Here is a 17,492-nt window from a genome sequence, read left to right as displayed (position 1 = left end):
GGGTGGGAATGATGTGGTGATTTCCAAGGGTATCAGAAAAATAATAACAAATTGATCACTGACTGACAGCTGTCAGTGTAACTAATTAGCATGCTAAGTTAACCGTAGCCAGCTAATGAAAGTTATTTCAGCATCATTTCAGTTAGGACAGGCATACCGTAAATCAGGTGAACGTTTTTATTTCAGAAAAAGAATACCTCAGCTGAACCCTGTACTAGCTGTTGTCTTGTTGAGGGTTGATGTTTGTCTGACTCTTGCCATTTGATAATTCCAGTGAAACCGAGTCGGATTCCAGACATAATTAATATTTGGACATGCACACTGACATTATCAAATGGCTATATTTTTAGTTATCTCTGTTATATACATCACTGCATAGATTACATAGATTACACAGAGATATATTAATGCATTATCTAAATTGTTCAGTGATATATTAATGCATTATCTAAAGTGTTCTGTAATATATTACTGCATTATCAAAATTGCAAATCCACCATATACATAGAAAGAATGTTGAACGATTTAGACTGAAATTTGCTGAATTACATTGTTGTGAAACATCATGGTTCTGGCCATCATCTTTCAGCTCAAAAAATAGTATTTCTACTTGTGTGGGCGTTTAAGGAAAATGTTTATAATTATATACCCAGCTTTTTTTCTTTGTTTAGCTTACATAATGCATACTTTAAACGTATATTAAGTTGTCAGTAATAGAATAAACATGGAAAAAAACAACAATAAATGCATTTCCATAGCTTCCAAAATATGTTTTATGATGTGGGGGAGGGCCAAGATGGAGGCGCGGTGGCTTCAAAACAGCTGCCCATTTAACTCACCTAGCGTACATAAATTGTTGGCTGCGTCCATCTCGCCTGGGTGGAGAGTGCTGACACCACATCTTGTGCTTCGGGTTGAAGAATATGAATAATTGTGAAATTATTGTCCACCAGTCGGAATCCTTAACACTTTGCATTCTACGCCGATATAATAAACTGCAACCTGCGAATAAATATAGAGGGCGCCGCAGTGGTGAAAGTTGCGCCGTCGCAGCAAGTTTTCTGGCTCATGTTTCTCACCCGGCTGGGGACCAAGTGGAGTGAGGGAGGGGGGAGCGGAGGGGAGGGGGTGCTAACCCTTCAGTTCTATCGTTTCAACTCACTGGGGCACTTCAACCCACCGGCGCGCGTTAACACATTGTTCTATTTCCATGGGTGTGAAGGACAGGGAATCATACGACACAACCGCCTGCTGCGCGCAGCCAGTGATAGTCACGGTGAAAAGCTATGATCATGCTCGCTTTTAATGATCAGATAACTCTTGCACGTGCTTTCATATCTGGCTGTCTCAGTTCCAAAATTAATACAAGATTACGCTTTGCTCAGATTTAGACTTAAGTGACTTGATCATAAGCAAAACTGACATAGTTTCTTTCTGCACCCTGCCATCAATAGTTGCGGACTCGTAAAATGCAGTTGAAAGGCATATTTTTACTCCTGTCTTTAGGAGCGTTCACCTCTTATTATGTTTACCAGCCCATTCCAGACAAGATAGAGGAGAGATGGAAACTCATGTTGACCGACTGTTTCTTCAGAAGTCTCAGCCACCTGGTAAGAATAATGCAAGAATGGATTTTACAATGAGCTAGAATATTAGTTTTTGATTGAGACAATATTTGATGCAGACTTATCCTGTTGATGTGTTTTAAATATTGTTGTGAAGTTACTATTATAGACAGATCATACTCAAAACTGCGCTTCTCGGGTGTACGTGGGAGTCATGCCTAAATATATATTTATTGGCATAATTACATGTATGGTTTTAAGATGTTATTGTTTGACTAGAATGACATGGTTATTGGTCAGTCCTTTGGCACGGTAAATAGACTTGGTAAATAGCCTAGTAGGCTATAGCCTAGAAATGGATTCCGTTGAGGTTGATGTATACATGCAGACATGCTGAATGACAGTTACAGCAGATTATGTCAACGGTAATCCAGGTATTGTAGTCTTGCTCACCTGTTCTAATTATAGACCCTATTAAGAAAAGCGATGGGTTATTTATGAAAGGAAGTACACCAGACTGTTTATACCCCAGCATTTATGACACCAGAGGTGTTTATCGATCTAGATATGATATAATTCAACATTGTATTTATTATTTCAGATGATAGAATATAAAAAATGTGTTAAACCAGGCTAAATTCCTTCTAACTAGAATTATTCATTATTATTGTTCATTATAATTGCTCAACGTCCCCATTGTAACTGCTTATAAAGCAGACAATATTTCACTCAGTCCATGTTAAGTGAGAGAAGTGAAACAAATGCATTTTGATCATGGGGGTCAAGGGGTGAACTTCCCCTGGTATTCAGTCACCTATTGTTATTCAATTTTGACAACTTAATTATCCACGGTCATGCCTGTCTCTGTCCAAGAGCAAGGACCATGCCTTTTCTGGTGCATATTTGTCCGGTGCATGGCACGCATATAAATACAGTACCGACAGGCGGTGCCGGATTTCGGTATAGGCGGGGGCAGCCACCCAGGGCGGCATCTTACCGGGGACAGCATGGAGCACCCAGGGCTGTATCTTACCGGGGACAGTGTGGGGCACCCAGGGCGGCATCTTACAGGGCACAGTATGGGGCACCCTGGGCGGCATCTTGCCGGGGACAGTATGGGGCAGGCAGGGCGGCATCTTACCGGGGACAGTATGGGGCACCCAGGGCAGCATCTTACCGGGAACAGCATGGGGCTCCCAGGGCGGCATCTTACCGGGGACAGCATGGGGCACCCAGGGCGACATCTTGCCGGGGACAGTATGGGGCACCCAGGGCGGCATCTTACCGGGGACAGCATGGGGCTCCCAGGGCGGCATCTTACCGGGGACAGCATGGGGCACCCAGGGCTGTATCTTACCGGGGACAGCATGGGGCACCCAGGGGCATCTTACCGGGGACAGCATGGGGCATCTTACCGGGGACAGCATGGGGCACCCAGGGCTGTGGATCTTACCGGGGACAGCATGGAGCACCCAGGGCTGTATCTTACCGGGGACAGCATGGGGCACCCAGGGCGGCATCTTACCGGGGACAGTATGGGGCACCCAGGGCGGCATCTTACCGGGGACAGCATGGGGCACCCAGGGCTGTATCTTACCGGGGACAGCATGGAGCACCCAGGGCTGTATCTTACCGGGGACAGCATGGGGCACCCAGGGCGGCATCTTACCGGGGACAGTATGGGGCACCCAGGGCGGCATCTTACCGGGGACAGTATGGGGCACCCAGGGCGGCATCTTACCGGGGACAGTATGGGGCACCCAGGGCGGCATCTTACCGGGGACAGCATGGGGCACCCAGGGCTGTATCTTACCGGGGACAGCATGGGGCACCCAGGGCTGTATCTTACAGGGGACAGTATGGGGCACCCAGGGCGGCATCTTACAGGGCACAGTATGGGGCACCCAGGGCGGCATCTTACCTGGGACAGCATGGGGCACCCAGGGTGGCATCTTACCGGGGACAGCATGGGGCACCCAGGGCGGCATCTTGCCGGGGACAGCATGGGGCACCCAGGGCGGCATCTCACCGGGGACAGTATGGGGCACCCAGGGCGGCATCTTACCGGGGACAGTATGGGGCACCCAGGGCGGCATCTTACTGGGGACAGCATGGGGCTCCCAGGGCGGCATCTTACCGGGGACAGCATGGGGCACCCAGGGCTGTATCTTACCGGGGACAGCATGGGGCACCCAGGGCGGCATCTTACTGGGGACAGCATGGGGCACCCAGGGCTGTATCTTACCGGGGACAGCATGGAGCACCCAGGGCTGTATCTTACCGGGGACAGCATGGGGCACCCAGGGCGGCATCTTACCGGGGACAGTATGGGGCACCCAGGGCGGCATCTTACCGGGGACATAATGGGGCACCCAGGGCTGTATCTTACCGGGGACAGCATGGAGCACCCAGGGCTGTATCTTACCGGGGACAGCATGTGGCACCCAGGGCGGCATCTTACCGGGGACAGTATGGGGCTCCCAGGGCGGCATCTTACCGGGACAGTATGGGGCACCCAGGGCGACATCTTGCCGGGGACAGTATGGGGCACCCAGGGCGGCATCTTACTGGGGACAGCATGGGGCTCCCAGGGCGGCATCTTACCGGGGACAGCATGGGGCACCCAGGGCTGTATCTTACCGGGGACAGCATGGGGCACCCAGGGCGGCATCTTACCGGGGACAGCATGGGGCACCCAGGGCGGCATCTTGCCGGGGACAGCATGGGGCACCCAGGGCGGCATCTTACCGGGGACAGCATGGGGCACCCAGGGCGGCATCTTGCCGGGGACAGTATGGGGCACCCAGGGCAGCATCTTACCGGGGACAGCATGGGGCTCCCAGGGCGGCATCTTACCGGGGACAGCATGGGGCTCCCAGGGCGGCATCTTACCGGGGACAGCATGGGGCACCCAGGGCGACATCTTCCCGGGGACAGTATGGGGCACCCAGGGCGGCATCTTACCGGGGACAGCATGGGGCTCCCAGGGCGGCATCTTACCGGGGACAGCATGGGGCTCCCAGGGCGGCATCTTACCGGGGACAGTATTGGGCACCCAGGGCTGTATCTTACCGGGGACAGCATGGGGCTCCCAGGGCGGCATCTTACCGGGGACAGCATGGGGCTCCCAGGGCGGCATCTTACCGGGGACAGCATGGGGCACCCAGGGCGGCATCTTACCGGGGACAGCATTGGGCACCCAGGGCGGCATCTTTCCGGGGACAGCATGGGGCACCCAGGGCGGCATCTTACCGGGGACAGCATGGGGCACCCGCACAAAAAATAAAAATCGTAATGGTGACATTTATGTGATCGGTTCTCTATCAGTCATTTGCACGTCTGGTCAATGATATCATGTCACCGTGTGGGACTGTGGGTCAATTAACCTTGTCGGAGTGGGCGTCCTGATTCCAGTTTGTGAGCTAGGCAGGCTACTGCCTGGGAAGGTCTCCCACTCAGAAGTACGAGATGGGGAGGGGGCGGGGGTAGGTTGACCTTGGGTCTCCCCACTGGAAGCCTGAGGTAGGGGGAGTGGGGGAATCTATCAAATAGCACACCTCTAACTTTGTACAGTACAAATGCAATTAGTCAAATCAGTCACACTACAAAATGTTACCAAATGAAGCACAATTCATTCATAATACTGTGAATATATAGTTTCACAGATATATTGTTGCATTTTTTTCTGGTTTGTGCTAAATGGTTAAGAATAATATAAAACCAGTCTGCACACTGGTGAATTGGTTTAGCCTTGACTCTTGGTTGACTGTTTCGGGGGATGGGTAATGTATTGATGCTTTACCAAATCAACACAAATTAGTTTCTATTTGTCTTTGTTACATCTTTTTGATATTTATATTTATATAGTTTAAAATATTATGATCATTTATTTCTGTTGTTCCAAATGTCTGAATAAAAATGACAGGTAGTGCAGAATGGTGTTTTTTTTTTGGTGGAGGGGGCGCTGAAGGGGGGGATTGCCCAGGGAGCCATACAAGCTAGAACCGCCACTGCCAACAGGGAACATTGATTGAATGGATTTATGAGGAAAAGTAGTGTAAAAACTCAGAAAAGGCCAACGTCATTTTAAATCATCTACCCAGGTTTACTGGGACCTGGTTGCACGGATAGACACGCACGACCCTTTCTCGTCCTTTACAAGCTCAGAGCAGAATAGGTCAGCTCTGAGACACCCTCTGGCTAGAAAGTTACAACGTTATGCTAGACACAGAGCTAGCAGCTTACCCTCCCCAAACCCTTATACATAAGGAGGTAACACAACACTTTAAGATCAGTGGATTTAGGGGCGATATTATTCTACTTCTGGAGAGCACAGGGAGTGGATGAGGAGATCTCAGTAGTCAGCTGATTGGCCCCAGTCAACCCCTGGCCATTTTTCTATTGGTATTGGAATCATAAAGAATCCTATAAGACAAAACCATAAAGGATAGAATCTCATAGAGTCCAATAGGACTGGTTCCAAAATCTGGATTCTAATTGTAATCAAATTGGATTTTTGTTTCGGAATCCTATAGGTTCCTATCAGATGTCAATTGTTTTTTTTCTCCTATAGGATTTCTATTAATGTTGTCAATGGGAATCGTATAGATATTTATATTCTAAAGGATTTATCTTCTAAACTTGGCTATACATTATAGTTAACTTGGCTGCTTAAACTATGAAGAACCCACCCTCCAAACCTCTTAGACAATAATTTATGAAGGTGAAACTTGAACTATAATAACATCATAAGCAACCAATATTGTACTGCCACCCTTGCCACTTGTGATGGTGACCATATTAGTGGGGAACCGCCGGCAATGTCCCCTCTACCATCCCCCCAAGGTCCAGAGTGGAGGCAGGTGGGGAGGGAGACGGGGTGATACAATCCTGGAAGGGAGGAAGGGAGTGGGGGACGGATGGGGAGGAGGCGGGGAGGGCGGGAGACGGGATGGTACAACCCTGGGTATGAAGGAGTCAAGGTAACGTTCTCTGTTCCTCTCCCTACATAAAGAGAGTGGAGGTAACATTCTCTGTTCCTCTCCCTACATAAAGAGAGTCGAGGTAACATTCTCTGTTCCTCTCCCTACATAAAGAGAGTCAAGGTAACATTCTCTGTTCCTCTCCCTACATAAAGAGAGTCAAGGTAACATTCTCTGTTCCTCTCCCTACATAAAGAGAGTCGAGGTAACATTCTCTGTTCCTCTCCCTACATAAAGAGAGTCAAGGTAACATTCTCGGTTCCTCTCCCTACATAAAGAGAGTCGAGGTAACATTCTCGGTTCCTCTCCCTACATAAAGAGAGTCAAGGTAACATTCTCTGTTCCTCTCCCTACATAAAGAGAGTGGAGGTAACATTCTCTGTTCCTCTCCCTACATAAAGAGAGTCAAGGAAACATTCTCTGTTCCTCTCCCTACATAAAGAGAGTGGAGGTAACATTCTCTGTTCCTCTTCCTACATAAAGAGAGTCAAGGAAACATTCTCTGTTCCTCTCCCTACATAAAGAGAGTCGAGGTAACATTCTCTGTTCCTCTCCCTACATAAAGAGAGTGGAGGTAACATTCTCTGTTCCTCTCCCTACATAAAGAGAGTCAAGGTAACATTCTTTGTGCCTCTCCCTACATAAAGAGAGTCGAGGTAACATTCTCTGTGCCTCTCCCTACATAAAGAGAGTCAAGGTAACATTCTCTGTTCCTCTCCCTACATAAAGAGAGTCGAGATAACATTCTCTGTTCCTCTCCCTACATAAAGAGATTCAAGGTAACATTCTCTGTTCCTCTCCCTACATAAAGAGAGTCAAGGTAACATTCTCTGTTCCTCTCCCTACATAAAGAGAGTCAAGGTAACATTCTCTGTTCCTCTCCCTACATAAAGAGAGTCAAGGTAACATTCTCTGTTCTTCTCCCTACATAAAGAGAGTCGAGGTAACATTCTCGGTTCCTCTCCCTACATAAAGAGAGTCAAGGTAACATTCTCTGTTCCTCTCCCTAGATAAAGAGAGTGGAGGTAACATTCTCTGTTCCTCTCCCTACATAAAGAGAGTCATGGAAACATTCTCTGTTCCTCTCCCTACATAAAGAGAGTGGAGGTAACATTCTCTGTTCCTCTCCCTACATAAAGAGAGTCAAGGAAACATTCTCTGTTCCTCTCCCCTACATAACGAGAGTTGAGGTAACATTCTCTGTTCCTCTCCCTACATAAAGAGAGTCAAGGTAACATTCTCTGTTCCTCTCCCCACATAAAGAGAGTCGAGGTAACATTCTCTGTTCCTCTCCCCACATAAAGAGAGTCAAGGTAACATTCTTTGTGCCTCTCCCTACATAAAGAGAGTCGAGGTAACATTCTCGGTTCCTCTCCCTACATAAAGAGAGTCAAGGTAACATTCTCTGTTCCTCTCCCTACATAAAGAGAGTCAAGGTAACATTCTCTGTTCCTCTCCCTACATAAAGAGAGTGGAGGTAACATTCTCTGTTCCTCTCCCTACATAAAGAGAGTCAAGGTAACATTCTCTGTTCCTCTCCCCACATAAAGAGAGTCAAGGTAACATTCTCTGTTCCTCTCCCTACATAAAGAGAGTCAAGGAAACATTCTCTGTTCCTCTCCCTACATAAAGAGAGTCAAGGTAACATTCTCTGTTCCTCTCCCTACATAAAGAGAGTCAAGGTAACATTCTCTGTTCCTCTCCCTACATAAAGAGAGTCAAGGTAACATTCTCTGTTCCTCTCCCTACATAAAGAGAGTCAAGGTAACATTCTCTGTTCCTCTCCCTACATAAAGAGAGTCAAGGTAACATTCTCTGTTCCTCTCCCTACATAAAGAGAGTCAAGGTAACATTCTCTGTTCCTCTCCCTACATAAAGAGAGTCGAGGTAACATTCTCTGTTCCTCTCCCTACATAAAGAGAGTCAAGGTAACATTCTCTGTTCCTCTCCCTATTCATCCCCCCTCCATTTGTTTTCTACACTGCTGCTACTCACTGTTTATTATCTATGCATAGTCACTAAGGCCCTTCCTACATGTACAAATGACCTCTAACCTGTACCCCCGCACACTGACTTGGTACCGGTATCCCCTCTATATAGCCTCGTTATTGTTATGTTATTGTTATTATTTTACTTTAGTTTATTTGGTAAATATTTTCTTAACTCTTCTTGAACTGCACTGTTGGTTAAGGCCTTGTAAGTAAGCATTTCATGGTAAGGTCTACGCTTGTTGTATTCACCATTTCACGGTAAGGTCTACGCTTGTTGTATTTTAGCGCATGTGACAAATACAGTTTGATTTTATTATCCTAACATAAAGATGGTAAAGAGGACATTCTCTTGTTTTGTATGCATAGTTTACTATTATATATTAAATGAAATAAATGTCTATATCTTTGTTTTACTGTACCTAAAAACATATTTAGTTATAGGCAATGTAAAGATGCTATGCATTCAAAATATTATTTTAACGTTGATTCCGTTGAGGTTGATGTGTACATGCAGACATGCTGAATGACAGTTACAGCAGATTATGTCAAACGGTAATCCAGGTATTGTAATCCTGCTGATCTGTTCTAATTATAGACCCTATTAAGAAAATCGATGCTGTATTTATGAACGGAAGACCACCAAATTAGACAACTGTTTATCCGCCAGCATGACATCAGAGATGTTTTATTTATGTAGATACAGTGATACATTTCACACTTTCTGACGTGACCATCTCAAATCGTGTTTAAAAAAATAACACTTTTCAAAGTGTTGATAAACTAACCCCCAAGAGTGTTGGGTCTCTAACGCCGTAAATTCCAACTTAAATGAACACTTTTTTAAACTCAATTCCACTTCCTCATACCACTGTGTTAGGGTAAAACTAGGATGTTGAAGTACGGGGTTGTCAACAAAAAAAGCTATGTATTTAAAAAAAAAATCATGATAAAACGTTCACTTAGGCAGGCAGTCACTTAGTGAAGGCTACAGGACTGAAAGCCAATGAATGTAACAATTATGTCTCTGTCATTATCAAACACAGCCATGGGTGGTACTGGCATCTAGGAAAATGGTGGTACTGGCACCTCGGAAAATGGTGGTACTGGCACCCTTTTAAATACATATGCAAATAAGGCTTTACACGCTACGGTGTTAAACAATACCCCCGAAAAACAAATTACTGTAACACCACAGGTGTTAATTCCCTAACACTGAAATCTGCAAGTCACAATATGCTGGCTTGCAAAGTGTTATATAATTCCTATTGGAATCCAGCCAAAGATAGGATAGCCAACAATTTCAACTTTTAATCAACCCCAACTGCAGTTAGAGTGACTGCCAAGGTAGGGAAGGTTAATAAATGAAACTTCTTAACCATCTAAACTGGAACAACCATGTCAATAACGTGTGGAAAAAGTCCAACCACTTACAGATAAGATCAGTTTAGAAAAATGTATACTATTTATCATTGTGTAGTATAATGTCAATGAATCAATGTGCATGCAGAAACCTATATATTAAAACCAACTGTTGTAAAAAGCAACCTGCAACAAAAGATGCTGAGAAGTATGTTACTGAGGCCTCTCCGATGTCTTTTTCACTCTGAGTTAACGGGAAATTAACTCAACATAGTCGAGTAACAACAACACCAGTCAGTGGTGATTCCACTAAGATTCAAATAACACTTCATTTATTCACCGCAGTTGGTGTAAATTACTATTCAATTGGTGTTAATCCAACTAGACTCAACACTCAGATATGACACTGGTGTGAACCACACTAGACTCAACACTCAGATATGACACTGGTGTGAACCCCACTAGACTCAACACTCAGATATGACACTGGTGTGAACCCCACTAGACTCAACACTCAGATATGACACTGGTGTGAACCACACTAGACTCAACACTCAGATATGACACTGGTGTGAACCCCACTAGACTCAACACTCAAATATGACACTGGTGTGAACCCCACTAGACTCAACACTCAGAAATGACACTGGTGTGAACCCCACTAGACTCAACACTCAGTTATGACACTGGTGTGAACCCCACTAGACTCAACACTCAGATATGACACTGGTGTGAACCCCACTAGACTCAACACTCAGATATGACACTGGTGTGAACCCCACTAGACTCAACACTCAGATATGACACTGGTGTGAACCCCACTAGACTCAACACTCAGATATGACACTGGTGTGAACCCCACTAGACTCTACACTCAGATATGACACTGGTGTGAACCCCACTAGACTCAACACTCAGATATGACACTGGTGTGAACCCCACTAGACTCAACAGTCAGATATGACACTGGTGTGAACCACACTAGACTCAACACTCAGATATGACACTGGTGTGAACCCCACTAGACTCTACACTCAGATATGACACTGGTGTGAACCCCACTAGACTCAACACTCAGATATGACACTGGTGTGAACCCCACTAGACTCAACACTCAGATATGACACTGGTGTGAACCCCACTAGACTCAACACTCAGATATGACACTGGTGTGAACCCCACTAGACTCTACACTCAGATATGACACTGGTGTGAACCCCACTAGACTCAACACTCAGTTATGACACTGGTGTGAACCCCACTAGACTCAACACTCAGATATGACACTGGTGTGAACCCCACTAGACTCAACACTCAGATATGACACTGGTGTGAACCCCACTAGACTCAACACTCAGATATGACACTGGTGTGAACCCCACTAGACTCAACACTCAGATATGACACTGGTGTGAACCCCACTAGACTCAACACTCAGATATGACACTGGTGTGAACCCCACTAGACTCAACACTCAGATATGACACTGGTGTGAACCCCACTAGACTCTACACTCAGATATGACACTGGTGTGAACCCCACTAGACTCAACACTCAGATATGACACTGGTGTGAACCCCACTAGACTCAACACTCAGATATGACACTGGTGTGAACCCCACTAGACTCAACACTCAGATATGACACTGGTGTGAACCCCACTAGACTCTACACTCAGATATGACACTGGTGTGAACCACACTAGACTCAACACTCAGATATGACACTGGTGTGAACCCCACTAGACTCAACACTCAGATATGACACTGGTGTGAACCCCACTAGACTCAACACTCAGATATGACACTGGTGTGAACCCCACTAGACTCTACACTCAGATATGACACTGGTGTGAACCCCACTAGACTCTACACTCAGATATGACACTGGTGTGAACCCCACTAGACTCAACACTCAGAAATGACACTGGTGTGAACCCCACTAGACTCAACACTCAGAAATGACACTGGTGTGAACCCCACTAGACTCAACACTCAGAAATGACACTGGTGTGAACCCCACTAGACTCAACACTCAGATATGACACTGGTGTGAACCCCACTAGACTCAACACTCAGATATGACACTGGTGTGAACCCCACTAGACTCTACACTCAGATATGACACTGGTGTGAACCCCACTAGACTCTACAATCAGATATGACACTGGTGTGAACCCCACTAGACTCAACACTCAGATATGACACTGGTGTGAACCCCACTAGACTCAACACTCAGAAATGACACTGGTGTGAACCCCACTAGACTCAACACTCAGATATGACACTGGTGTGAACCCCGCTAGACTCAACACTCAGATATGACACTGGTGTGAACCCCACTAGACTCAACACTCAGAAATGACACTGGTGTGAACCCCACTAGACTCAACACTCAGATATGACACTGGTGTGAACCCCACTAGACTCAACACTCAGATATGACACTGGTGTGAACCCCACTAGACTCAACACTCAGAAATGACACTGGTGTGAACCCCACTAGGCTCAACACTCAGAAATGACACTGGTGTGAACCCCACTAGACTCAACACTCAGAAATGACACTGGTGTGAACCCCACTAGACTCAACACTCAGAAATGACACTGGTGTGAACCCCACTAGACTCAACACTCAGAAATGACACTGGTGTGAACCCCACTAGACTCAACACTCAGAAATGACACTGGTGTGAACCCCACTAGACTCAACACTCAGAAATGACACTGGTGTGAACCCCACTAGACTCAACACTCAGATATGACACTGGTGTGAACCCCACTAGACTCAACACTCAGATATGACACTGGTGTGAACCCCACTAGACTCAACACTCAGATATGACACTGGTGTGAACCCCACTAGACTCAACACTCAGAAATGACACTGGTGTGAACCCCACTAGGCTCAACACTCAGATATGACACTGGTGTGAACCCCACTAGACTCAACACTCAGAAATGACACTGGTGTGAACCCCACTAGACTCTACACTCAGATATGACACTGGTGTGAACCCCACTAGACTCTACACTCAGATATGACACTGGTGTGAACCCCACTAGACTCTACAATCAGATATGACACTGGTGTGAACCCCACTAGACTCAACACTCAGATATGACACTGGTGTGAACCCCACTAGACTCAACACTCAGAAATGACACTGGTGTGAACCCCACTAGACTCAACACTCAGATATGACACTGGTGTGAACCCCGCTAGACTCAACACTCAGATATGACACTGGTGTGAACCCCACTAGACTCAACACTCAGAAATGACACTGGTGTGAACCCCACTAGACTCAACACTCAGATATGACACTGGTGTGAACCCCACTAGACTCAACACTCAGATATGACACTGGTGTGAACCCCACTAGACTCAACACTCAGAAATGACACTGGTGTGAACCCCACTAGGCTCAACACTCAGAAATGACACTGGTGTGAACCCCACTAGACTCAACACTCAGAAATGACACTGGTGTGAACCCCACTAGACTCAACACTCAGAAATGACACTGGTGTGAACCCCACTAGACTCAACACTCAGAAATGACACTGGTGTGAACCCCACTAGACTCAACACTCAGAAATGACACTGGTGTGAACCCCACTAGACTCAACACTCAGATATGACACTGGTGTGAACCCCACTAGACTCAACACTCAGATATGACACTGGTGAACCCCACTGAACCCCACTAGACTCTACACTCAGATATGACACTGGTGTGAACCCCACTAGACTCTACAATCAGATATGACACTGGTGTGAACCCCACTAGACTCAACACTCAGATATGACACTGGTGTGAACCCCACTAGACTCAACACTCAGAAATGACACTGGTGTGAACCCCACTAGACTCAACACTCAGATATGACACTGGTGTGAACCCCACTAGACTCAACACTCAGATATGACACTGGTGTGAACCCCACTAGACTCAACACTCAGATATGACACTGGTGTGAACCCCACTAGACTCAACACTCAGATATGACACTGGTGTGAACCCCACTAGACTCAACACTCAGATATGACACTGGTGTGAACCCCACTAGACTCAACACTCAGATATGACACTGGTGTGAACCCCACTAGACTCTACACTCAGATATGACACTGGTGTGAACCCCACTAGACTCAACACTCAGATATGACACTGGTGTGAACCCCACTAGACTCAACACTCAGATATGACACTGGTGTGAACCCCACTAGACTCAACACTCAGATATGACACTGGTGTGAACCCCACTAGACTCAACACTCAGATATGACACTGGTGTGAACCCCACTAGACTCAACACTCAGATATGACACTGGTGTGAACACTCAGATATGACACTGGTGTGAACCCCACTAGACTCAACACTCAGATATGACACTGGTGTGAACCCCACTAGACTCAACACTCAGATATGACACTGGTGTGAACCCCACTAGACTCTACACTCAGATATGACACTGGTGTGAACCCCACTAGACTCTACACTCAGATATGACACTGGTGTGAACCCCACTAGACTCAACACTCAGAAATGACACTGGTGTGAACCCCACTAGACTCAACACTCAGAAATGACACTGGTGTGAACCCCACTAGACTCAACACTCAGAAATGACACTGGTGTGAACCCCACTAGACTCAACACTCAGATATGACACTGGTGTGAACCCCACTAGACTCAACACTCAGATATGACACTGGTGTGAACCCCACTAGACTCAACACTCAGATATGACACTGGTGTGAACCCCACTAGACTCTACACTCAGATATGACACTGGTGTGAACCCCACTAGACTCAACACTCAGATATGACACTGGTGTGAACCCCACTAGACTCAACACTCAGATATGACACTGGTGTGAACCCCACTAGACTCAACACTCAGAAATGACACTGGTGTGAAACCCCACTAGACTCAACACTCAGATATGACACTGGTGTGAACCCCACTAGACTCAACACTCAGATATGACACTGGTGTGAACCCCACTCTCAACACTCAGATATGACACTGGTGTGAACCCCACTAGACTCAACACTCAGATATGACACTGGTGTGAACCCCACTAGACTCAACACTCAGAAATGACACTGGTGTGAACCCCACTAGACTCAACACTCAGAAATGACACTGGTGTGAACCCCACTAGACTCAACACTCAGAAATGACACTGGTGTGAACCCCACTAGACTCAACACTCAGAAATGACACTGGTGTGAACCCCACTAGACTCAACACTCAGAAATGACACTGGTGTGAACCCCACTAGACTCAACACTCAGAAATGACACTGGTGTGAACCCCACTAGACTCAACACTCAGAAATGACACTGGTGTGAACCCCACTAGACTCAACACTCAGATATGACACTGGTGTGAACCCCACTAGACTCAACACTCAGATATGACACTGGTGTGAACCCCACTAGACTCAACACTCAGATATGACACTGGTGTGAACCCCACTAGACTCAACACTCAGAAATGACACTGGTGTGAACCCCACTAGGCTCAACACTCAGATATGACACTGGTGTGAACCCCACTAGACTCAACACTCAGAAATGACACTGGTGTGAACCCCACTAGACTCTACACTCAGATATGACACTGGTGTGAACCCCACTAGACTCTACACTCAGATATGACACTGGTGTGAACCCCACTAGACTCTACAATCAGATATGACACTGGTGTGAACTAGACTCAACACTCAGATATGACACTGGTGTGAACCCCAACTCAACACTCAGATATGACACTGGTGTGAACCCCACTAGACTCAACACTCAGAAATGACACTGGTGTGAACCCCACTAGACTCAACACTCAGATATGACACTGGTGTGAACCCCACTAGACTCAACACTCAGATATGACACTGGTGTGAACCCCACTAGACTCAACACTCAGAAATGACACTGGTGTGAACCCCACTAGACTCAACACTCAGATATGACACTGGTGTGAACCCCACTAGACTCAACACTCAGAAATGACACTGGTGTGAACCCCACTAGACTCAACACTCAGAAATGACACTGGTGTGAACCCCACTAGACTCAACACTCAGAAATGACACTGGTGTGAACCCCACTAGACTCAACACTCAGAAATGACACTGGTGTGAACCCCACTGGTGTGACCCCACTAGACTCAACACTCAGAAATGACACTGGTGTGAACCCCACTAGACTCAACACTCAGAAATGACACTGGTGTGAACCCCACTAGACTCAACACTCAGATATGACACTGGTGTGAACCCCACTAGACTCAACACTCAGATATGACACTGGTGTGAACCCCACTAGACTCTACACTCAGATATGACACTGGTGTGAACCCCACTAGACTCTACAATCAGATATGACACTGGTGTGAACCCCACTAGACTCAACACTCAGATATGACACTGGTGTGAACCCCACTAGACTCAACACTCAGAAATGACACTGGTGTGAACCCCACTAGACTCAACACTCAGATATGACACTGGTGTGAACCCCACTAGACTCAACACTCAGATATGACACTGGTGTGAACCCCACTAGACTCAACACTCAGATGACACTGATGACCTGGTGTGAACCCCACTAGACTCAACACTCAGATATGACACTGGTGTGAACCCCACTAGACTCAACACTCAGATATGACACTGGTGTGAACCCCACTAGACTCAACACTCAGAAATGACACTGGTGTGAACCCCACTAGGCTCAACACTCAGAAATGACACTGGTGTGAACCCCACTAGACTCAACACTCAGAAATGACACTGGTGTGAACCCCACTAGACTCAACACTCAGAAATGACACTGGTGTGAACCCCACTAGACTCAACACTCAGAAATGACACTGGTGTGAACCCCACTAGACTCAACACTCAGATATGACACTGGTGTGAACCCCACTAGACTCAACACTCAGATATGACACTGGTGTGAACCCCACTAGACTCAACACTCAGATATGACACTGGTGTGAACCCCACTAGACTCAACACTCAGACTCAACTCAACTCAGATATGACACTGGTGTGAACCCCACTAGACTCAACACTCAGATATGACACTGGTGTGAACCCCACTAGACTCAACACTCAGATATGACACTGGTGTGAACCCCACTAGACTCAACACTCAGATATGACACTGGTGTGAACCCCACTAGACTCAACACTCAGATATGACACTGGTGTGAACCCCACTAGACTCAACACTCAGATATGACACTGGTGTGAACCCCACTAGACTCAACACTCAGATATGACACTCATAATACTTTTTACCTCAACACCGATATTTTAACACCCACAAATTTGCTTAAGGAGGAGAAAGGGTCTGTGCCACGTGGTTTGGGTTGACGATTTCAAATTACTTTAAAAAAAAATGTTAGTTCTTGCACTACCTTTCCAAGTGCTGAGCGATTAACCAAAATTTCTGTTATTTTTCGTTTTTTTTAAACAACTAATTGACCATGTCGGTTAAATTATTTGAATCCCATTTCATTCTGTTTTTTTCTTTGATCTCTATACGCTGTTTCTCTAGAGATAAATCGGATCA

At 46.4% G+C, this 17,492-nt stretch overlaps 1 protein-coding gene across 1 annotated transcript in view; it reads left to right on the top strand.

Moving 5' to 3' along the window:
* Positions 1 to 1,153: 1,153 nt before the first annotated feature.
* The window catches only part of LOC135553196 (arylacetamide deacetylase-like), a 33,938-nt gene continuing 17,599 nt past the window's right edge, over positions 1,154 to 17,492 (top strand). Inside the window, exon 1 of the mRNA XM_064985365.1 lies at positions 1,154 to 1,610. Within this exon, the coding sequence (XP_064841437.1) occupies positions 1,470 to 1,610 (141 nt within the window). The 5' untranslated portion in view covers positions 1,154 to 1,469. The remainder of the gene's footprint in view (positions 1,611 to 17,492) is intronic.

The sequence above is a fragment of the Oncorhynchus masou genome, chromosome 13 (assembly GCF_036934945.1).
Source record: "Oncorhynchus masou masou isolate Uvic2021 chromosome 13, UVic_Omas_1.1, whole genome shotgun sequence".
NCBI classification, from domain to species: Eukaryota; Metazoa; Chordata; class Actinopteri; order Salmoniformes; family Salmonidae; genus Oncorhynchus; species Oncorhynchus masou.
The sequence above is the reverse complement of the archived record's forward strand: the minus strand, read 5'-3'. Positions and strand labels throughout refer to the sequence as shown.